The 23,165-nt window shown below is 43.9% G+C and overlaps 1 protein-coding gene across 3 annotated transcripts in view; it reads right to left on the bottom strand.

The window, feature by feature from the left end:
* The window catches only part of STX8 (syntaxin 8), a 250,803-nt gene that overhangs the window by 225,194 nt on the left and 2,444 nt on the right, over window positions 1–23,165 (bottom strand). For all 3 annotated transcript variants that reach the window (XR_006815990.1, XM_045986153.1, XM_045986154.1), the window contains exons 2-4: window positions 19,715–19,814; window positions 12,464–12,558; window positions 2,412–2,522 (exon numbers count right to left, since the gene is read on the bottom strand). Coding sequence is in view for 2 of the 3 variants with exons in the window: in XM_045986153.1 (XP_045842109.1) it covers window positions 2,412–2,522; window positions 12,464–12,558; window positions 19,715–19,814 (306 nt within the window). In the remaining variant the exon portion in view is untranslated. The remainder of the gene's footprint in view (window positions 1–2,411; window positions 2,523–12,463; window positions 12,559–19,714; window positions 19,815–23,165) is intronic.

The following is a 23,165-nucleotide window of genomic DNA, read 5'->3' as shown; positions in this document are numbered from 1 at the left end:
TGCAAAGGTTTTGGAGTCCACAAAGACCTTCGCATACCGATCACCTCATCTGGTCCCCACGACAATGAAAGAGAGGCAGCACCCATTATCTGCACCTTAAGGTCAATGATTTTGAAGCCCAGATGGCTGGGAGACCAGCAAGCCACCGAGCTGAGTCCTGATGCCGCGTCCCGCCCTTCTCGTGGGACCAGGGGGAAGAGTTCGCAGAGAACTCTTCGCAGAGAAGAGATGCTCACATCGGGGTGAAAGCCGAACTCTTGAGACTGATTCGTTTTAGAACCTTGTGCCAGCGACCCGATCCCTCCAGACCTCAGTTTCTCTAGGCTAAGATGCACGCGTGTGCTAAAGCTCTCCCGAGCGAATGCACGTGCGGAGACGCATGCGAAGTGCCACCGCTAAGAACAAAGGAGATGGGGCCGTATTTCTCAAATCGGAAGGTGTCTTCAAATCACTGAAGATCTTCTTAAAAATGCAGCTTCGGGGGTCCCTGGCTGGCTCAATGGGTAGAGCATATGATTCTTAATTTCAGGGTCCTGAGTTCAAGCCCCAAGCTTGGAATGGAGCCTACTTCAAACAGAATTATTTTTAGAAAACACAGATCCAGGGCACCTGGGTGGCTCAGTCGTTAAGCGTCTGCCTTCGGCTTAGGTCATGATCCCAGGGTCTGGGATTGAGCCCTGCATTGGCTCCCCGCTCAGCACAGAGTCTATTTCTCTCTCTGCCCGCTACTCTGCTCTCTCTGTCAAATGAATAAAATCTTTAAAAAAGAAAGAAAGAAAAAACAAACCAAAACCCAAAGCCGCAGATCCAAAAGGTCAGGGGCGGGGCCTGAGATCTGCGTCTGTAACCGGCTCCCAGCTGGTGCGGACACCTGCGCGCAGGTCACACTTTACATGAACAAGGACATGAACACGATCACAGGAGAGAAGACAGGTGATAAGCAAGTGGGGACTAGAAAACCCACAAAACCCATGAAGAGGTGGCCCCCCTGGCATCTTTATAGGACACAATGAAGAGCGATGAGCAGGGCCTGGCACGTAGCAAACTCTTGTCGAAGTGTAACCATCGCCGTCCGTCACGGTCACTACCTCCAGGCCCACAAAGCAAGGGTATGAGATGCCCCTCATTGCCTCTGCACTTGACCCTTCCTCCTGAGTATGCCTCAGTTCTCTTTCTGGACTGCAAAGACCACTCCCTTCAGGATAAAGGCCCTTCTTGACAGATGGCATTGACTCTGCCTGTGGATGCCCTGGCTCCTGTGTTCATTTCACTCACCGCTGGCCGCCAGAGAAACCCCCCGCCCACCCGAGGCTTCTCACAAACCCTGCCCAGGACACGACCCCTCCCTCCTGGACTCCTGGGCTTCATCTCTCCACTGCAATGACTTAAGATTTCACCGAACTTCCGGTGTCTTTCCTAAATTCTTTCTTAAAACCCTGGATCACATGCTCGCCAAAGGGCTGAGGCTGACCGGAAACTGTTTCTCTCCTCAGCTTGCCCCAGGGCTGTGGTCTGCAATCCTGGCTGCCTGTGGGCCTCGCCTGGGACCCTCCTTCCCCCACCCGCACCAACACTTTCATTGTCTGAGACCGGGCCTAGTCACATGTGGCCGAAGGCAAAAAAAACAAAAAACAAAAAACAAAAAACCATTGCCCTCGGGAAGCCGTATTATTCCTGATCAGGAACTCCGCAGAAGCAAGCTCCTCTCCAGAATGAAAGCCTCATCCCTAGAGGGGAAGAGGTAGAGAAGTGAGTTTCTACTCAAAGTTCATTTCCTGCTGTGATGCTTTCAAGGAGCTTGGAAGCAGGGGTGGTGGGGGAGGCGCCAGTTCTAAAGATGTAACCGTACAGGGATCGTGAACCCCAACCCTGGAAAGCTGGATGGCCTTTCCGGGTCTTTCAACAGAGCTGGGCATGGGACGGCCATCAACTGTGTTGGCGAGTGAATCACTTACGGGCACAGAACAGGCAAGAGTACACCTGCCCCATTCCTGTACCTTCGTGAGCCACAGACGACAAGTCTCCCTAGGACACAGCTTTCCAAGGTGCCAGTGGGGAAAAAACAAAATAAAGTAAAAGAAACACCTCTTTTCCCCCACAGATGAGTACATGCCTTCAGGAGTTTAAAAGACAGCTCTCATAGGACAAAGCAAGCAAAGAATGCAAAGGACATTTGCTGACGTCGTCTGTACTCTTCCCAGTCTTCCCTCGGGATAGGATTCGGCTGAACACCCCGATGTACTACATCTAGAACATTAACGAACACTAAACTGAAAGAAAGTGGAGTCAAACACTCTACCGGAGCTGAGTGTATTTTACTCGTTGAATTAAGGCGTTCAGCACGCAAATCTCTAATCTCTGCAAACACACCTTCACCCACCACGGAATCCCTGTAAATGAAGGCGTCCTACCTGATGAGATCTGGTTCTGAACCCTCGTTCTTAAAGGATGCCACAAGTAGTCTCTCTCGAGTTACAAGTTCATCCAGCAGGTTCTGTCTTCGGTCTCCTTCAAGCTGTGTTCTGCAGGCGTCTCGTTAAGGTCCAACGGTGGGTGGATTAGCTCAGTTTCCCTATTCTGGAATTAAGGGAGCTCTCCCCGTCGGCTGTGACCGTTACAGACCCTAAGCAACTGTGGCCAGAAGAAACCTGAACTGTTCTTCTCCTCCTGCTCTGACCTTCGACATCGCAGATCTTCCAAGTAAAGGACCTTGGCAGAACCGAAGCAGGGTTCTGAAACAGACCCCCCCCCCAACCCCGAGAAATACAGCAGGTAGAAATTATCTTCCTCCCAGAGACTTACACTGAAATGATTATTCCTGTCGGCAGAGCCATCCGACTCAGGAATTCCTTGGGTTTTGAGTTGTAGGAGGCAGTGTTCCAAGGTGATTTCCTAGACACTAGTACCCTAAGGTGCTCTGTAAGGAAGGAAAGAGGTTCTCTATACCGCCTTTCTTCCGTGTTAACGCCTATGAACACACCTCGAATAGCTTTTGTAAAGTGCTACTCTACGCGACAGATTCGCTCTAAAAGGAGTTCCCGTCAGTTCATTATTTAAACACATGGCACGGTATTTAACTCTCAAGAAATTACAAAGAAAGAACTGGATCTCAGCGTGCTATTCTAGCAAGCGTGTTGAACCAGGAGTCCAAAGCCTATAACGCTTTGACCACTTCTACGATCATGAGTCTCCTGTTTGGACCTCCATGTCTTTTTTTTTTTTTTTTCCATTTTATTTATTTTTTCAGCGTAACAGTATTCATTCTTTTTGCACAACACCCAGTGCTCCATGCCAAATGTGCCCTCCCCATTACCCACCACCTGTTTCCCCAACCTCCCACCCCTGACCCTTCAAAACCCTCAGGTTGTTTTTCAGAGTCCATAGTCTCTTATGGTTCGCCTCCCCTTCCAAATTTTTTTTTTTTTAATAAACATATAATGTATGGACCTCCATGTCTTTATATGCGATGCCAGAAAGCAGATAATCTCTAACACCTTTTCCAGCACAACTCGTGAGTAATGGCTAAAGAAATAAACCGAGGCTAAATCCAGAGTTTTCTGCTCTAGCTTTCTTGAAGGAGGCTAAGCGAGTTCTTCTAGGCTGAGTGAGTGTGTGTGTGTGTGTGTGTGTGTGTTTAAAAACAAAATAAAGGGGCGCCTGGGTGGCTCAGTGGGTTAAGCCTCTGCCTTCAGCTCAGGTCATGATCTCAGGGTCCTGGGATCGAGCCCCGTATCGGCTCTCTGCTTGGCAGGGAGCCTGCTTCCTCCCCTCTCTGGCTGCTGCTCTGCCTACTTGTAATCTCTCTCTCTCTCTCTCTCTGTAAAAAAGAAAAAAAAAATTTAAAAACAAAATAAAATGTTCAGGGAGAACATTTCCATTGTAAAAAGAACAATGGGAGAAAGCTAACTGATCCTTCTGAAAGGGCGTATCCAACACAAGACATAAAATATAAGTACAGGGGCGCCTGGGTGGCTCAGGGGTTTAGGCCTCTGCCTTCGGCTCGGGTCGTGGTCTCGGGGTCCTGGGATTGAGTCCTGCATCGGGCTCTCTGCTCGGTGGGGAGCCCGTTTCTCCCTCTCTCTCTGCTTGAGTCTCTGCCTGCTTGTGACCTCTCTCTCTGTCAAATAAATAAATAAAATATAAAAAAAAATATTTTACAAATAAAAAAACCATAAGTACAGAAATAAGCCATCTCAGCAACAATTTTTTCTGGCTTTGGGTTTGTTATTAGATGGCTTTTGTTTTATTGGCCCTGAAAGCCCGGTAACCCAGAGTTACCCCGGCCACGATTACCTAGTGCTGGTAACAGTAAGAGTGAGTGAGCTTGCCGCTTTCCATTCAGAGACGCTTTTCCATTTAAGAGGAGGATGGCAAACGCTGCATGGAGGCCCAAAGTATTTCCAAGAAATTGGCCAAATCAAGGAGTAGCATCGCCCTTTCCCGCAGGAGGCGCGGGACCACGGCCCAGGGAAGCTGTAATTTCTGCTGCTAATTTTGAACAGAAAGAGCTAGCTTGCTGGTAAAATCATAATAATCTTTAAAAATCCAGAAAAAAGGTCCCTGGTAACAGACAGTAGTTAGTAAAACCGGGAATCCCCAAACGAATGCAGCTACGTAGTATCAGTGGTTTCAGATGATTAAAATAAGTCAATAAATAAATAAATGAATTCTCTGAATATTCCAAAATGCCATGGCACCCCCCCATGGAAAATCGCTACCAATGCTCTTCCGCTTCATTCTTGCCCATATGTCGCTATGCCCCCAAGTTCGCCATCTGGGAAACCGTAAGGTAGCAACTGCAACCAAGAAACAGCAGGCTGGCGTCTGACTTGGCTCAGGTCATGATCTCAGGGTCATGAGATCGAGCCCTGCTTTGGGCCCCAGGCTGAGTGGGGAGCCTGCTTGAGATTCTCTTTCCCTCTCCCTCAGCCCCTCCCCCTGTTCATGCTCTCTTTCTCTAAAGTAAATTTAAAACTCATAAAAAAAATAAAAGGCCAAACATCTGCCTTTTGATCAATGCCAACATCAGGAAAAAGTGTTGGTGTGTTTCTTTTAGTGACAGGCTGTCGACAGAGCAGAAGGCAAGAGAAGTTCTTCAGTGGGGAGGGAGAAGGAGGGGACAAGCTTTCAGAAGCTATGGCATGAATTATATGGGACAAAATGGGAATTTTAATTTGCAAAAACTATTAATTACATCATAGTACCAATTCGCTTTGTCCTGTGCCCTGCGCTCGGCCTGCTCTGGCAACAAAAGCTGAATCCCCATCCATGCTTAAAATCAAAGTCAGAGTACACTGGCTCAGGGCTTTAAAGATTTAAAAAAAATTATAACCGTATCATTAGAGAAAACAGAGGGGGAACTTTTTGATAATCTTGGAGTAGGAGAAATCTTACTCGTCGACACTGAAAACGTAGAGGCCATGAAGGACAATCCGACTACATAAAAATTGTAAATATCTGCAAATCATAAATTTGTAAATATCTGCAAAATAAATTTATCAGTGACAAAGGAAAAGAAAGGCAAAGGCGAAACGGAGCACAGAAGAAACCGTAATAATAATAACGGAAAAGTATTCAGTTTTACATTAGTCAAAGAAATGCAAACAGAAACACAGTATCATTTTCACCCATCAGTTAGGAAGCGTGACCAGGAAGTTCTGGAAAGGGCAGAGGGAGCACCCACTGATATTCCTGGGGAGAATGTAAACCAGTTCAGCCAATGGCCAGACTGCCTTCTCAATGACCTAACATTCAGAAGAAACATTCCTTCAACAGGACCTTCTGCAGATACATTCACACGTCTACACCAAGACTTCAGAACACAGATGTTCACGGCAGCATTGTTTATAATAGCCAAAGAGCAGAAATGTCCTGCCGTCTACTAATAAGGAATCAGCACAACCCCACAGTGGAAGGTTTTGTGGCCTAGAAGAAGAAAAGAGTAGCAACGCTCTTTATGGACTGAAAGATAGTAATTAACGTTGCCAAGGGCTTACTAAGTACTTACATGTATTAGCTGATATGGAATCATCTCTAAAACACAGTGTTAACACAAAACAAAAGAAAAGGCAGCAGCAAAATGTTAAAGAGTGGATGGTGTCTTCCCACTGCATTTAAAAAATACTCAGCGGGACACACACATGTTTGTCTGTCTACTCAGGAAATTTCTAGAAGGATACACAGCTTCCAAGGAGGAAGAACTGGGGATTCAGGGTGTGAGGGAATATCCTGTTCGTGGAGTATCATTTTGCATTGTTTGTCAATCATAACGCTAATTAATAAAATTAGAAGGTGCTTTCATAATAAAAACAGGAAAAGAAAGGTTTTAAAATAGAGCAGACGCCTGTTACATTAAGTCACATCAATTTCAAGAGCGGTAAAGCGTGGTGATCGTGTTTTGTATGTTAGCAGCTAAAGAAGAGAATCACAGATGGTCATGGCTACAAGAGCCCTTAGCATTCCCCTAAGCCGGCTGGGGTTCTCCTGGTTCTCCCGACTACCAGCTTGTCCCAGTGTGGCTGTCTCCTGATTGGTTAATGACAATGCTGGGTGAGAGCCCAGTTCATTCTGCTTTACGTCAGGGTATTTCCACCACATCGGGCTGCCCTTGACCACCAAACCTTCTGTGGGCTTCTCCACCCTGGGGCTCCCAGGACTGCCCACTTAACTTTGCCACTGCTCAGCATCCTGTTAAATCAGTAACAAGAGGAGTAATACCTAATTCAGAACCTCCCCAGAGACTCCCTGCTAACCAGGGAAGACCGGAAGTTTAAGCAATTAGGAATGCCCTCCTCCTTTTTTTATTTGCATTTGAATCTATTGAGAGGACACAGCAGCGTGAGGAGATGGGGGGAAGAGGGCAAAAGGAGAAATCATAGATTAACAGCCCTTCTGCACAGCGCACTTGTTTCGTGGGAGTTGTGGTTAACAATAGGTCCAAGAACCGTGCAGGCAAGGATCCTACTTCCTGATGTGGACTGATAGGAGCTGGAAGGCAGGAGGTAAGCACAGGGAAGACAAGCAGAAAATAGGGCACACATTCAGTGGCCACTGCTGGGACCTCCTTCTCCACCGACTGGATGAATAACCAAGGAGGAAAGTCGGAAGACAGACAAAACCATAGTACTCCGTCATCGGCTAGGCTGGTCTTACACATAAAGCCAAGTGATGTGGATGTAAGGTTGTACGAGATGGGACGCTGACTTCACACTACTAGGACTTGCTACCAAGGCACATTAGCGCAGTTTCCCTGCTGAAACTCCATCAGCACTTGGATCCTAAGAGGAAGGGGAACCAAGATGCTGCTGGTCCTGTAGGATGCCCCACCCCCTCCAGCTCCCGGATTTTCTCTCTATTTGGTAGAAAGGCTTAAGGATTTTGGCAAGTCTGGGACGCCTGGGTGGCCCAGATGGTTAAGCATCACCTTCGGCTTAGGTCCTGATCCCCAGGTCCTGGGATCAAGTCCCACGTGGGGCTCCCAGCTTGGTGGGGAGCCTGCTTTTTCCTCCCCCTCTCAAATGAATAAACAAAATCTTAAAAAAAAAAAAAAAAAGAGAGAGAGAATTTTGGCAAGTCCTTCTTGTGAAATCATCACTCTGGAGAAGGAAGAAGTTTGCAGACACACTTATTTTTTGGTGCCTTAACAGAAGAGTCGCAAGAGGACAGTTTAAGGTCCTAGAGGCGAGACTTTTCCAGCTCACGTGCATTGCATCTTTTTTTTTTAGTTAACAAACTGTAATGAATATTTTTCATGTACCAGACCAGGTCCTTACCTTCCTCAAAGCATTGACCACATCTTCCAAACACTATTTCAATACTGTCATTTTCTGCGTGCTTTGATATAACTTCTTTACATGACGATGAACCCCGAAAGGACTACCTGTCAGTTCCCACGGTAGCTGGGACTTTTACCGTAGTGACAAAACAGTAAGCAGCAGGTAATCTTCAAGGGGGGCTGACTACACGCCGAGCACCTGCCCCGCACATCACTGAATCCTGCCGACAATCCTATAAGCCAGGGGTACTTCTACTACCCCTATTTCCAGATGAAAAAACCACACACACACAAAACCCAAGGTACAAAGAGGTTGAGTAACTTGTCTGAGGTCACGCGGTGAGTAAATGTTGAAAGCTACCTTGCATGCAACACCAACCCCCCCCCAGTAGGAGGGGCTGGTCCCATGAGGTGCTCTAAACTGATTCCCTGCAGCTTTTTTTCTTTTTCTTTTTTTAAAGATTTATTTATTTGACAGAGATCACAAGTAGACAGAGAGGCAGGCAGAGAGAAAGGAAGAAACAGGCTCCCTGCCGAGCAGAGAACCCGATGCGGGACTGGATCCCAGGACCCTGGGATCATGACCTGAGCGGAAGGCAGAGGCTTTAACCCACTGAGCCACCCAGGTGCCCCCCCTGAACCCGATGCAGGACTCGATCCCAGGACCCTGGGATCATGACCTGAGCGGAAGGCAGAGGCTTTAACCCACTGAGCCACCCAGGTGCCCCCCTGCAGCTTTTTCAACAACCTGGCAATGTAAGCGTATTTAGTCCTCCTCTAGACAGACTCGAAGGTCTAGAAAGGTGAAGTTGCTCTTTGGCCTTGAGGAAGTACCAGAGCTCCTTCGATCTCAGCTCCGTCTGGTTCCAAAGCCGGGCGGTTGCCGCTAGACAGCAGCAGAAATACTTCCAGACAAATTGGGGGGTGATGGGAGACTTCATTAAAGTTACCCACATGCATTTTGCCAGGTATCTGAAACAACCTCAACAGACAAAACTGCCATCTACCTTTACTACCCAGGGAACAAAGCAAGGAAGCCTTAATGCGGAAAACTGCAAAGGTCACAAGACTACAAATCAGAAAATCCCTACTGACCTCAACACCGTCCTGTCCTCACTTTCCTTGCCATTCCAGGCACCCGTGAAAAACGTCAAGTGCAAGTACAGTGTTTGGGAACCACCTGACGTCCCGTGGAGCCCCAGGGGCTCGCCGCAGCAGCTACCTGGCTAGCCCCCCAGCGCCCGCATTCATAACAGCTACAGTGACGGCTGCACCCATCCGCCCATCTGTCTACCTCTCTCTCCCCCCCAAAAAGACAAAGGGGAGGAAAGTTATTTAGAGTTTTTAAAAAATCATTTCTATAGGACTTCTCCCAAGACACCAAAATACCTTTTTATACCGAACCCCTCTGTAAAGAGATTTTTTTTTTTTTTAATTCTCCTTCAAGTTGTAAAGGTGCTGCCTTTGAGAACCCAACAAAAAGACGAGCTTCACATTAGGCCAATTCTAAGAATAATTTCACTTCTACCTGACATTTCACAGGCAGCCCTCCTGTGGCCCAGGACTTTTCTCAACCAGTAGGGCAATGCACAATTCCTGTCTCCAAGAAACACGGTGAATAGAAATTAATGGTATTCAGCAATTTTAAATTCTCTGGCTGCAGGACTTTGGTTTATGAATTGCAAACTAACCGATTCAAAAGCACGCGACTTTCATTTTCACTCCACATTTCTTCTTGCCAGGAGAAAATACTTTTTCCAAGAAAAAGCAGTAACATCTTATGCCTTCACTCCGTGAGTTTAATTGTTTGGAAGGCATTTTCTGAGGACTTATCCTTCTGGCAAACCCTAGTGTTCTTTGCAAAACTGCACAAATGCATAAATTTACTAGGCGAAGTGCCGTAAACCTCAACTACCCGACACAGTAAGGACATGTGGTATTCACATAGTCCCATTAAAAAAGTCACCCAACATTAATTAGGCCTCCAAAAAAAAAAAAAAAAGGATTAAACAAGCACTCTGTTGGCGATTTACAGACAAAAATTTTTCTAAGAATTACAACATCATAAAATATACCTAATAAACCACAGTGAACAGTGTTTAAGCTTTCTGATGATTAAGGAGGGTCTCAAGGATTTGCATTATAAACAGGATTTGTCCAGAGCAACATGCCCATTATTAGGGAATTCTAGTTGAAGACGTTCCAGGTGACAGATGACTGTATTATTTCTACTAAAGTAGAATTTGGCTTTTAAACAACTGGCTTTGGGGCCAGACAGCCCTGACTCTGTGTCCAGGCTCTTCCATTTCCCAGCTGTGGAGTCTGGGGCAAGCTCCTTCCGCCCTCGGATTCCTCTCCTCGGTGTAAAACATTCCTCTGCTGGGATGAGGGATTCGTTTTCCAGCTCTACCCGCAATCTGGTATGCAAAGGTTGATCTGGGCTCCGTACCTTTTTGGTAAAGAAAATAACGAACCACCCACAGAAGTAGCTATCCCATATGTCTTAAATCTGGAAATAGCTGGGAAGACGAAGGGCAAGGGAAGGGAAGATGTGGGGAACAGAAAGAGAATTAAAAAGAGGCATGCTTAACGCAGAAACTACCTCCTTTCCATTCTATCAAAAGAAATGGTCTCCCTGAAAACGCAGAAGACTTGAGCGCCCCCTTGGGGTGGGAGACCAGAATTCCATCGTTAGTACGGGTTGCACTTTCAGCAAGAGACCCAATTGTTTGAAAAAAATCCTTAATATTTCAAAGAATGCTGTTACAGTCCAGCTGAGTTTCCGCTTTATCCTACAACATTCTAAATTATCCACAGTCATGTCCTTAAATATTTTCATAATGTGTTTAATAACTCTTCTATATTTTAAAACATTTTTATATATTTTTCGTGCTTCGTTCAGCAAATTCTGAGATGACCACAAAACCAAAGTCTATGAGATTTCAAAAGATGGTCAGGCTGAAAGCATTTGGAACAAAGTCAAGGCAATTATTACGGCCACATGCTCCTCCTTAACTAATAACGAGCAGAAGTTACTAATAGAAAAAAGAGAGCTTAATTTGTTTCTTTTTCGCCCTATAGTTTAGCACATAAATAGCATAATAATCAGTAACCTTGATGGATAGCAAATACACAGTTGCTAATATTGTATCGTGAAAGGACTATTTAACATAGGTGCTTCAGGTAACAAGAAAATGAGCGTGCGTAGCTGGACGTCACGTGCGGACACTAGCCAGGCCGACCGGAAACTATCTGAGGTCGACATATTACGACTTGTTGATTTTGATAAAATAAAAACCATTTGATAATAGATGTGCAGGGGGCACCTGGGTGGCTCAGTCCGTTAAGCATCTGCCTTCAGCTCAGGTCATGATCTTAGAGTTCTGGGATCCCGCCACCTTGGTGGGCTCCCTGCTCAGTTGGGGGTCTGTTTCTCCCTCACCCTCTGCAGCTCTCCCCGTACACATGCACATGCTTGCTCTCGCTCTCCCAAATAAATAAATAAAATCTTAAAATATGTGTGTGTGTGTGTGTGTGTGTGTGTACCTATATATGTGATAGATGTACAGGAATAAATAACACCAGATGGAGGGTAAAGTCACAAACCAAATGTACTAGAATATTCCACATGTCTTAAAAATAAGTCCCCCACTGTTTACTGAAATTAAACTTTTACCTGAAACCTTAGTGTGTTAGTAACTGAGTATCTACAAACTCGCACAATTAATCTAAACAAACCTCCCTGGTAGCATAAAGGGGTGACGCTTGGGGAAAATAATGGCTCAAACATTTTCTATTATTTTGCCAAAAAGCTAGATTCCTACATTCTCCCACTGAAAAGCAGTAATAACCATTTCTTGAGATACTCAAATCTGGCTTTTCGGCATGAAGTGGTAATTTGAAGAAATGAGAGAGGAGGCCTGTGAGGCCAGTTTTCAAACCGAGATAAACTCAGGTGCAAAGGACTGGTTTAGGTAACGGGTCACAGGTGTTTTCCTCTACTGATCGGATTATGAACTTCTTAAAAAAAAAAGTTTCAACACTTGACAGTGTTGGTGGGAGGCTGAAATGGGGCACAACTTGCTTCAGACCAGGACTCCCTGCCCGCCCCTCCCCTGCCCCCAAACTCCCAAACCAGGGGTAAGTGTCTGTGCTTCTAGAAGAGAGAGAAGGCGAATGAGTCCCATCTCAATAACCTATATAAACAGGGCAAAATCCCCAAAGATGTACCATTTCTACTGGTCCTGGCCTCTCGGAAAAGACAACGGACCAGTCATAACTCTGGCCACTCCAGCATCGCCACAGATGGGGTTATGGCAGAAGGTCCCCTCCCCTGTTGGCAAAGAGGCTCACCATCTCCAGGGCTGTCTAGACAGGGGGCAGTGCGGGGCTCGGTGCAAACACAGCCCGGGCAGAAAGCACTGGCTTCCTACAACCTAGAGGTTACACCCAAGTCACACCCAAATCAGTGAACGCCTTCAGCATTCGCCAGCATATTCCCTGTGAACCACGTAACAGACCCGTAACAGACCCTTAAAATAGTAATCGAGAAGATCGGCAATATTTTGGAAACCCAGGTCTTCCTCAAGCTGTGGAAAAAATCTGGGTGGCCCAGATTCCTTCCTTTCTTAAAATAAGACTGCTCTTCCTCCCACTCTAGAAAAGAGGTGGAAATGTTTACATGGATACATCTGATGTGTTGACACAGCTCTTAGCAGCAGGTCCTTCAAAAGGGCGATCTTGTCCTTCAGATTCTGCAACAAAGTTCTGATGGTCACGGTAAGCTGCAAAGAAAAAAACGCATCCTCAGTATGCTGGTCCGGACCTGTAGGATCTACCACAAATATCCGGCAAACACACTGTCATTCCTTCAAGGGCGAGCGGGCAGAGATGTCTGACCTCCCAAGGACACCCGCAGGGCGGTAAGGCATCTGGATTTTGGTCCGGTCACCCAGCGGATGCTTGTATCCACTTTCTACAGTGACCAGGAAGTAAGCGGGGCCATACCTGAAAAGGGAAACTGCCACTTGGCCCTCACTGTCTGAATTCAGCCCCTCGGATCCCATCTATCTACCTTGGAGCCACGCAAGAACCTGGGTTCCCTAGTCTGCATTCACCAGCGAAAACCCCCCGGCTCCCCCGACAAGCCATCAAGTCACCCTGGCCAGTCTTGTCTAAACGCACTGGTGTATTTTAAACCCATGTAAAAGTTTTACAGCGGTGTGTTCTTCTTATACAACGTTAACTACACATGACTGTTTTTCTGAGAGTGTGCGAATCTTCTCGATCATTCTACAGACCCCGAGGAAATTTTGGTTTGTGACCCTGAGTGCTGCCCTGAAGGATGCAGGGGGTTGGGGAGAGAGGCTCTAGGGAACTGAGAAATATGAAACATAAAGTTGCCCATGTAAATTAAATCTGACCAGCCGTGGGCAAAGTCAGAGCTAATGTTTTCAAAAGACACCATCAGAGGTTTCATTTGCTACCTCGTTTGGAGTAGCAATTACAAACCTGCAGCGGAAAGGAAGCGGCCTCCTCCCTAGATCAGCAGGGTCACACTAAGGAGGAAAACAGCAGGACACCAGAGGCTGGCCGAGGGCTACACACATCAAGCAGCCCTCAAAAGTATCGGGCAGCCAAGAAAAGTCTCACCTTAACTATTCTAGCACCTCTGGGAACCATGGAAAACCACCCACAGTGTTTACGAGGAAATACGGAGGAAAGCAGATCTCCCCTCATTCAAGAAATAAAGAGCAAAACAAACAAACAAAAAAGCAAAACACACCCCCCGCCACACACACGTGCGCGCACGCCCCCCCCACACATCCAAACTAAGAAAAGTCTACAAAATTAAAGCTCAAAATCATTCAAAAGATGAAAAGAATGTAGCCATTAAAAAAGTATGATTGAAATCTCAATATGTGAAGACAGAAAGGGAGTCATGATCATCTATTCAAAGAAAAAAAAAATCAAGTCATAAAATGAAATGTCATCCATATTGAGAAAAAAGTCAATCCAGGAACTAAATACTTAAAATGCCACGGGCAGTTACCTCTAAGTAGTGGGATTTTTAAAAATTTTAATAAGAAAATGATTACTTTAATAATCAGGAAAAGTTTTCCATCATCATCATTTAACAGAAACTTTCCAAAGCACAGAAAAAGACAGAAAGCCCAATTTATATTTTAAGCTAACACAACCCTAGCAACAGGCACTCACAGAGATCTTGGGAAAAAAAGAAACCACATACCAATCTCCCATAAGGATTATAAAATATAAAAGTCTTCTAAAAAGATTAGCAAAGCAAATTCAGAAGAATGATGTTAAAATGACAGTATATCACCACCAAGAAGAATTTATCCTAGTAACTGAAGAACAGTTTGATGTTAGAAAATCTCATAATAAAGCTGACAGTGTTGGTGATTAATACAGCATGGGGGGGTTAACTAAAACCAAAACAGAGGGGCACAGGGGTGGCTCAGTGGGCTAAAACCTCTGCCTTCAACTCAGGTCATTATCCCAGGGTCCTGAGATCGAGTCCCACTTCAGGCTCTCTGCTCAGCAGGGAGCCTGCTTCTCCCTCTCTCTCTCTGCCTGCCTCTCTGCCTGCTTGTGATCTCTCTCTCTCTCTCTCTCTGTTAAATAAATAAATAAAATCTTAAAAATATATATTTAAAAAAAACACAAACAACAAAAACTAAGAATGGAACAGTATTGCTTTAACAACAACATTATTCAACTTTGGTCTGGAAGTTCCAACCAACGCAATAAGACAAGTTAAAGAAATACACAGGGGCTGGAAGTAAGGAGAGGAAATTCATCATTTCCAAATGGATTAGTCTGTTTGGGAAAATTAAGTGAAGCCACTGACAGATTACTAGAAACAGGAAAAGAAGTCAGTAATCAACTGTAAATTAAAAAAATCAAGGACATTTCTATGTTTAAGTAATAGGTGGGGAGACTTGTTTTTAATTATTAATTTTAAACATCATTAACAATGCCAACAAAATCTCAAAAATATCTAGTATGGTGCCCGGCACGTAGTGATTGTGGAGTAAATAATTGATGGAGGAATGAGTAAAAGGAAACACTTAATATTGTAAAAATGTAAATGTCCCCCAACTTAATCTTTAAATAAACTACACAACTACTCAAAATCCCATCTGGAGTTCTTTTATTGGAAAAGAGGTGGTAATTGAGGCACAGTACAAAAGAACTTTAATGAAACTATGCAAAATTATTCTAAACCATGGATAAAGGGAAATATAGGAAGAAAAGTAATGTGTGATAGACGAGGACTTTGACAAACAGATCTGAAGTCTTTATAAGAACCACAATAGGAATAACAGAACAGAAGGTCTAGGAACGGTGCAGCCGCGCAAAAATTCAGTGAATGAAATATAGGATATTTCATATCTTGGAGGGGGTAAGGTAGGGAATAATTTAGCAAATGGGAAAAAAAGTAAAATTAGATGCCCACAACATAACCAAAATAGACTTCAAATATTTTAAGGATATGTGCTGAAAAATAAAAACTGAAGGAATGCTTGAAGATTATTTAGGTGATCAGATAAAATATTTATACAGTCTCTGGCTATGAAAGATGTTTATCGCCATGATCTCTCCTCTTTCTAAAAGAAAAGACCACAAATAAAAATACTGAAAATTTTGAGGTGCCTGGGTGGCTCAGTCATTAAGCGACGGCCTTCGGCTCAGGTCATGATCTCAGGGTCCCGGGATCGAGCCCCACATTGGGCTCCCTGCTTGGTGGGAAGCCTGCTTCTCCCTCTTCCACTCCCGCTGCTTGTGTTTCCTCTCTCGCTGTGTCTCTATCAAATAAATAAATAAAATCTTTTAAAAAAAAATTGAAAATTTCAAATCTAGTTTAAAAACAAGTACATGTCCAAAAAATGTCATTTATAAAATCAAAAGCCAAATTAAGAGATAAAATACTGGTACCAAATATGCCAGATCAAGCTTGAATAGAGTCAACATATACATAAAGAACACGGAGATTAAGAAATAACAGGTTAGGGGATCAAGCCCCACCCTGGGCTCCCTGCTCATCAGGAAGCCTGCTTCTCCCTTTCTCTCCTACTTCCCCTGCTTGTGTTCCCCTCTCGCTATCTCTCTCTCTCTCTCTCAAATAAATAAAATCTTTAAAAAATAAATAAAAAAGAAATAACAGGTTAGGTTAAGGACACATACCAGTAAGTCACAAAGGAAGAAATACGAGTGTTCAATAAATGAAAACATGTTCAACCACATAAATAATTTTTAAAATGCATAATAATCTACTGTATAATTTCTTCTTCTAACAGAATGAGAAAGATTTGTAAAAGATAATCAGAACTGATACAGACTTATATGTACAAGAGGCTTAAGATTTCATACGACCTAAATCCAGAAAGTCTACACTAAGAAACTTACTCTGACGTGGGCAATGATTTAGCCACACTGAGAACTCATTTATAATTGGAAATAATCAAACTATCCAAGAGGATGACACCAGCTAAATGAATGAGATCTAAATGTAAAAAGTGAAACCACAGGTTTATTAGAAGAAAACAGGAATAAATGCCCTTACATCCAGAAACAGCAAAAGTTATAAGTGAAAATGTGGAGACAATTAAAGATCGTTAGCCTACTCTGTTTAAAAAACCCAAAACTTTTACATGGCAGATGGTACCATGGGCAGAGCCAAACAACAAATGATAAAGAAAATAAGTTACAATCTATTGCCAAGAAATACATCTCCGTATTATATAAGGAATTCTTAGGGACTAAAAAGACCAGCCATCCAATTAAAAAAAATTGGGCAAAAGACAAGAACTTCTCAGAAAAATGTATATAAATAATGTTTAAGCATGTGAAAACATACTTCCCTTGATTAGTATATGAAAAAATGCAAGTCTGAAACTATACTGAAATACCATGCCTCACTTATCTGACCGGCAACAACTCGGGAGACTGACAACCCCATTGGTTGGCCAGCCTGTCAAGAAACAGAAACTTGTGCTCTGCTGATCAGGGCACCAAAGGTAAGCACCTCTATGGAGGGGAATTCGGCAATACGTGAAAAAAATCACATACATCCTAGTTTTCAGAATTCATCCTTGTAAGACACCTCCACAAATATAAGGTGGGGGGGAAGCATAAAGGTATTTATTGCAGCATTTTTCATAACAGCAAAAGTGTAGAAACAATCCAAACACCCATCCTTAGACAGGTTAAATGTGCCACAGCATATCCCTGCAGGAGAGTATTATACAGCCCGAAAGAAGAACAGCAAAGATCTAAGTAAATAAATATGGAGAGATCACCACAATGTAGTTAATTAAATGAAAAGAGCAAGATACACAAGAGTATCTTTTGTGTAAAAGGAAGAGAAATGAGAACACACACAAACACACAGATGCTTATTTCTGCAAAAAGTTAACACAGGAAAAATAAACCAAGTTTAATGAAAATGGTTACATATAAGAAGTACAAAAAATTAGGGGCGCCTGGGGGGGCTCAGTGGGTTAAGCCTCTGCCTTCGGCTCAGGTCATGATCTCAGGGTCCTGAGATCGAGCCTGCATCAGGCTCTCTGCTCAGTGGGGAGCCTGCTTCCCTTTCTCTCTCTGCCTGCCTCTCTGCCTGCTTGTGATCTGTCAAATAAATAAATAAAATCTTTATTAAAAAAAAAGAAGTACTAAAAATTAATATAATGAACCCATAATTTTATGGTCAATTAATCTCTGATAAAGCAGGAAAGAATACCCAATGGGAAAAAACACAGTCTCTTCAGCAAACGGTGTTGGGAAAACTGGACAGCGAAATGCAGAAGAGAGACAATGGACCACTCTCTTACACCACACACAAAAATAAGCTCAAAATGGATTAAAGACTTAAATATGAGGCCTGAAACCATTAAAATCCTGGAAGAGAGCACAAGCAGTACAAACTGGCTGTAGCAACACTTTGCTTTTCACAATGCTTTTCTAGATAAGTCTCCTACAGCAAGACAAATAAAAGCAAAAATAAACCACTGGGAACACATCAAAACAAAAAGCTTCTGCATAGCAAAGGAAACAATCAACAAAACAAAGTGGCAATGGACTGAATGCGAGGAGATATCTGTAAAGGACATATCTGATAAGGGATTAGTATCCAAAATACATAAAGAACTGATACAATTCAACACCCCCAAAACAAACAATCCAATTAAAAATGGGCAGAGGACAAGAACAGACATTTCCCGGAGAAGACACCCAGATGGCCAAGAGACACGTGAAAAGATGCTCAATGTGACTCATCATCAGGGAAATGCAAATCAAAACTGCAAGATATCACCTCACACCTGTAAGCATGGCTAAAATCAACAACACAAGAAACAGAAGTGTTGGCAAGGATGAGGAGAAAAAGGAATCCTCTTGCGTTGCTGGTGGGAATGCAAACCATGGCAGTCACTGTGGAAAACAGTATGGAGGCTCCTCAAAAAGTTAAAAATAAAACTGTCCAGGGGCGCCTGGGTGGCTCAATGGGTTAACATTGCCTTCGGGTTAGGTCATGATTCCAGAGTCCTGGGACTGAGCCCCGCATCAGGCTCTCTGCTCAGCGGGGAGCCTGCTTTTTCCCCCTTCTCTCTTTGCCTGCCTCTCTGCCTACTTGTCATCTGTCTGTCCGATTAAAAAAAAAAAAAAAAAAAAACCTGTCCAATGATCCAGTAATCACCCCACTGGGTATTTACCCAAAGAATACAAAAACACGAATTCAAAGGGGTACATGCACCCCCAATGTTTAGAGCAGATTTATTTACAACAGACAAGCTGTGGAGGCAGCCCAACTGTCCACTGGTAGATGAATGGATAAAGAAGTAGTGATACAGATACACTGGAATATTACTCAGCCATAAAAAAGGAATGAAATCTTGCCATTTGCAACCTGGATGGAGCTAGAATGTGAGATAAGTCAGAGAAAGACAAATACCATATGATTTCACTCATAGATGGAATCTTAGAAACAAAACAAAGGAACAAAGGGAAAACGAAAAAGAGAAATCAAGAAACAGACTCAACTGCAGAGAACAAACTGGTGGTTATCATAGGGCAGGTGGGTGGGGGGATGGAGGACATAAGTGATGGGGATTCAAGAATAAAATGAATAAGAACAGATGCAAAGGATAGCATAAAACACAGGAAAAAAGAATCCGTTTTAGTAACTTTAGAACAGAATAACCTCAGTATTATCAGTGGGATATTAGTTTTAAAAAGTTAAAAAAAATAATAAAGACAAATTCAAAGGTAGGTAAGTGTAGTAATCCTGAAACTGCCTTCTGTAAACGATAAAAAAGACCAAGTGGGCAAAAAGAGATCATACTTTTTGGAAACCAAAGTTCTGACTGCTGGAAAAGAAAAATGCGAATTTGGAACGGTGAAGGTTAGAAAGAAACATGGTGTTGGACTTGGATCGAAAGTGCTAGAATGAACTCATGAGTGTCTAAAAAACAGATTTCCTAGTCAAATCCTGCCACTGTTTTTGTAGTACCTGTAAGCTATTTACATTTTTACGTGTAAAACGTTAAAAAAAAAAAAGGCTATTATTCTTTTGGCAAGAACAGCTCTTCCAAGAGGTGAACACGTCACCTCTTGTCCTGCAAAGCCTGGGAGATTTACTGTCTGGAGTTTGAACTAGACTATGAAATTGTCAGATACTTTTAAGGGGAAGTAGGAGACATTAAACAAGTGTCACGCTTCATTTAGTCTCAGTCGTAATGATTACCTGATTGGTTATAATGTCAATTCCACTATCTCACTCACACACACACACACACACGCACGCACGCACGCACACACACACACACACATACACACACACAGCACCTCAGCAAGAGGAAGGTTTTCAGACCTCCAAGCTCAAACAAATCACTTCAAGTACTAATTCTCTCCTGGTCTTACCCTGATTGTATTTTCACCATTTCTTTCATACTGATTTTGCTGCTGGATTTTCTCGGCAATCTCTTGTGCAATTTGGCAGGTAGAATCGTATGTGGAGAACCTGCATCAAAGTCGTAAAGGGAGAAGAAGGTTTAAGGTTCTTTAAAAGAAGACGTCCACGTTATCTGCGTTTCAGTTTTATTAATTCTAGCCACAGATTCAACAGGAGGGAAGGGTAGTAACAGCGACAGTCATAGGGACATGTGTTGCTATTAGGGTAAGTACAATGTGCTGGGCTCTATCCTGAATGCTTCTTTCAAAATAATTCACTTAATCCATACAAAAACACCAGGAGACGCATCCCATAACCATCTCCACCTTCCGAGGCAGAAAATCAGGCACAAAGAGGTAGAGAGACTTGCCCAGGTGGTACCCCAGCTGTAAAATGGCCCTGAGCCTCTGCTCCTAGCCGCTTCGCCATTCCGTCCATGGCAATGTGTTTGAATCCATTCACTTCTAGAACATTCGGCAAACATTTATGGAGGGCCTCCTCTTGCCAAGCACTGCTGCAGGCCCTGGAGATCAGAGCTGTGACAAAACGGACAAGGTCCCTGCTCAAGATGCTTAGCAAAGGGAGAAAAAGCAGAGGATAAACACGTAGTATGTCAAGCACTAAGAAGAAAAATAAAGCAGGATAAGAGAACAGCGAGTTACAGGCAAGGTGAGGAAGCAGCCAGCAGGGGAAGAACTTTACAAAACAGGCACAGGAAGTACTATTTATCCCACAACAAAATGCTCTGGGGACATGGGACACACACCCTCCTAACATCTAAGCTTACGAGAACTCTCTCAGAGCATTTGCTGAGTTTCTATTTCGTATTCATAGCATTGGAGGCTTTGGAAAATTCACAATGAATTCCCAATTGTCTCTTATTTTGCCCTTTTGTGATAAAATACTGTCAAACATTTTTTTAAATATTCATGGAGAGAGAGGCAGAGGCAATATTAAATAAATGTGACCTGATTTGGTCATTTCTATCTGTTTCACAGAGAAATGCTAGGTGCGCACACACTGTGTCTCCCCTACTAGGTGGTCTGCTCCATACAACCAGCCTATTTCCCAGCACTGTCCCAGCACCAAATATTGAAAACTGCTACTTGTCCTAACGTTCCCATTTCTGCTTGAAAAAGGAAACGATCCATTTCTCAAAATCTCTGAACTCCCACACGGTATTCGTACACCGAGGCAACTTGGCAAATGTGTTTTTCAGTGATGGAAAAAACAATCTCCAATCGCTTCCCTTGGCCATTTTACTAGAGTAATTCCAGCAATGGGGGACAGTCGAGTCCTTGATTCGTGCCAGGTCCTGGGTGAAAAGTGTTACATTCTGAACTTTACATCCCACGAAGCAGTATCTTTAACAAGTCCCTACTCCACGCTAAAGCAGCCTCACGGAAATATTCACGGGTAAGTATGTTCACGAACACAAAAAACAGCAGGTGATACAACACATAATTAAGAAAATAGGAGGAAGGGGTGCCTGGGTGCTCAGTCGGTTAAGTGTCTGACTCTTGATTTCGGCTCAGGTCATGATCTCAAGGTCATGAGATTAAGCCCCACGTCGGGCTCTGTGCTGCGCACGGAGCCTGCTTGAGATTCTCTCTCTCCCTCTCCCTCTGCCCCTTCCACCGACCAAAAAAACAAACAAACCAGGAGGGAAGCTGGTAAGGAAACTGGTTCTGGCTCCGGCTCTGCCACATCTTCCCTTCTCCCCGCCCATGCCGTCCTCTCTGAAAAGAGGAGCTTAGGTCTGGCTCTGTGGCCCCAGACCACACCTATGAAAATCAATAATAAGGTATGATATAGCAGCTCCTTCCAAAGGAAGTCCGGAAGTGAGAGGAGTAACTCGTGGCCTAGAGCACTCAGACTTGACCGGGCTGGGCCAAGAGGAACATCCTGGGCTGAACCGTAAGGCTGGAGCAGGAGGGAGGGGCAATCCTCCACTTGGCAAAAGGCCCAAGGAGCAAGCAAGGGTGAAAAGAAGGAAATGGAAGGACATGTGCCCGGTGCATTCGGCTGAGCGGCCCTGGGTGGGCGGATTCGGCATCAAAGGGCACAGATGCATGGAAGCCCATTTCTGCGGAGCCTTGAACACCAGAGTAATCAGGTGAGACTTTTGAAAGAGGGCTGTAGGGGACCCTTTTACACATCGAGTGAGCCCTTGAAGAGGTTCTGTGAAGTGCAGAAGGCCAAAACCCCAGATGTCTCGCTCCCACTCCTCACATTCCCACGTTAGCTTTGGAGAGCAATGGTCCTAAAACTTTGCTAGTGCTGGAATCACCAGGGGAATCTTCAAACAACAACATCCAAGTCCTGGACTTCAACAGCCAAGTCCTGGCCCTCAGCCCCATGCATCCTGCTTGAACTTGAATGGGGCTTGACCTGGACACGAGGAATTGTGAAAGCTCCCCTGGGTCTTCCGATCTGTACCTAGAGGTCATGGGCAGCCTCATCACGGTATCAAGCATACAAGTGCCTAAGGTACTAGTTCAGGAAACTGCGCTGAGTTACACAAATGGCTGGGCACGAGAGAGGTGTGGGCGGGAGACGGGAAGACTTTTCCAGCTCTCCGGTTCTATAACGGGTCACCAGTATCTACTGCCTGCGAGGCACAGGGCTAAAAGGATGGGACCACAGCATGAACAGATCACAGAAAATTTAAGAGAAAAACCAAAGACTTAATAATCTGATAGGAGGACTGAAGAAAAAGGGGATGATTGGAGCCTTCAGGCCTGGGTGACTCAGAGGATGGTGATGCCAAAAGGCAGAGACAAAGAGTTCACAAAGAGAAGTTTCCAGACTATGAACTGAGCTTCTGTTCTGCCACAAAAACACTAAATGCACAGTTAAATTCATATACGTATGAGATTTACTCAGGGGAAAAAAAAAATCTCAGGGGGGAGAAAGATGTGGATGATAAAGTATGGGGGAATACTGGTAATTACAGGAATCCAGTTATGAGTATAAAGGGGTTATATTATACATTACACACGGTCATAGTATGGATAATACTATTCCACTTTGTATGTATTTTACCTTCCAAAACAATTTTTAGAAGAGACCCAAGAAAGGCCCAACCAGAATACAAAACTGGTAAGATCTGTTAATCTGTATTTTTTCCAGAAATGATGTATCATCAACAAATATGTTGCCCCAGCAGTAAAGTTAATTAGCTTCAGCAAAGAACCACTTCAGAGGCAGTCATCCCCTGTTCCTTCCATTAAAAAGTGAGCTTGCCCCTTGCTCTGATACGCCATTAAAGCTGTCACTGCTATATTCCACTTTTTTTATGATTATGTTCAATTAGCCAACATACATTCCATTTTTAAACATTAGAATATCCCTCACGAGTAAAGCATCATTGACCTATGATTTTTCAAGAGCAGGAAGGCAAGGCTGTATGTAATCAAA

This window comes from Meles meles, chromosome 18 (assembly GCF_922984935.1).
Source record: "Meles meles chromosome 18, mMelMel3.1 paternal haplotype, whole genome shotgun sequence".
Classification (NCBI taxonomy): Eukaryota; Metazoa; Chordata; class Mammalia; order Carnivora; family Mustelidae; genus Meles; species Meles meles.
The sequence above is the reverse complement of the archived record's forward strand: the minus strand, read 5'-3'. Positions and strand labels throughout refer to the sequence as shown.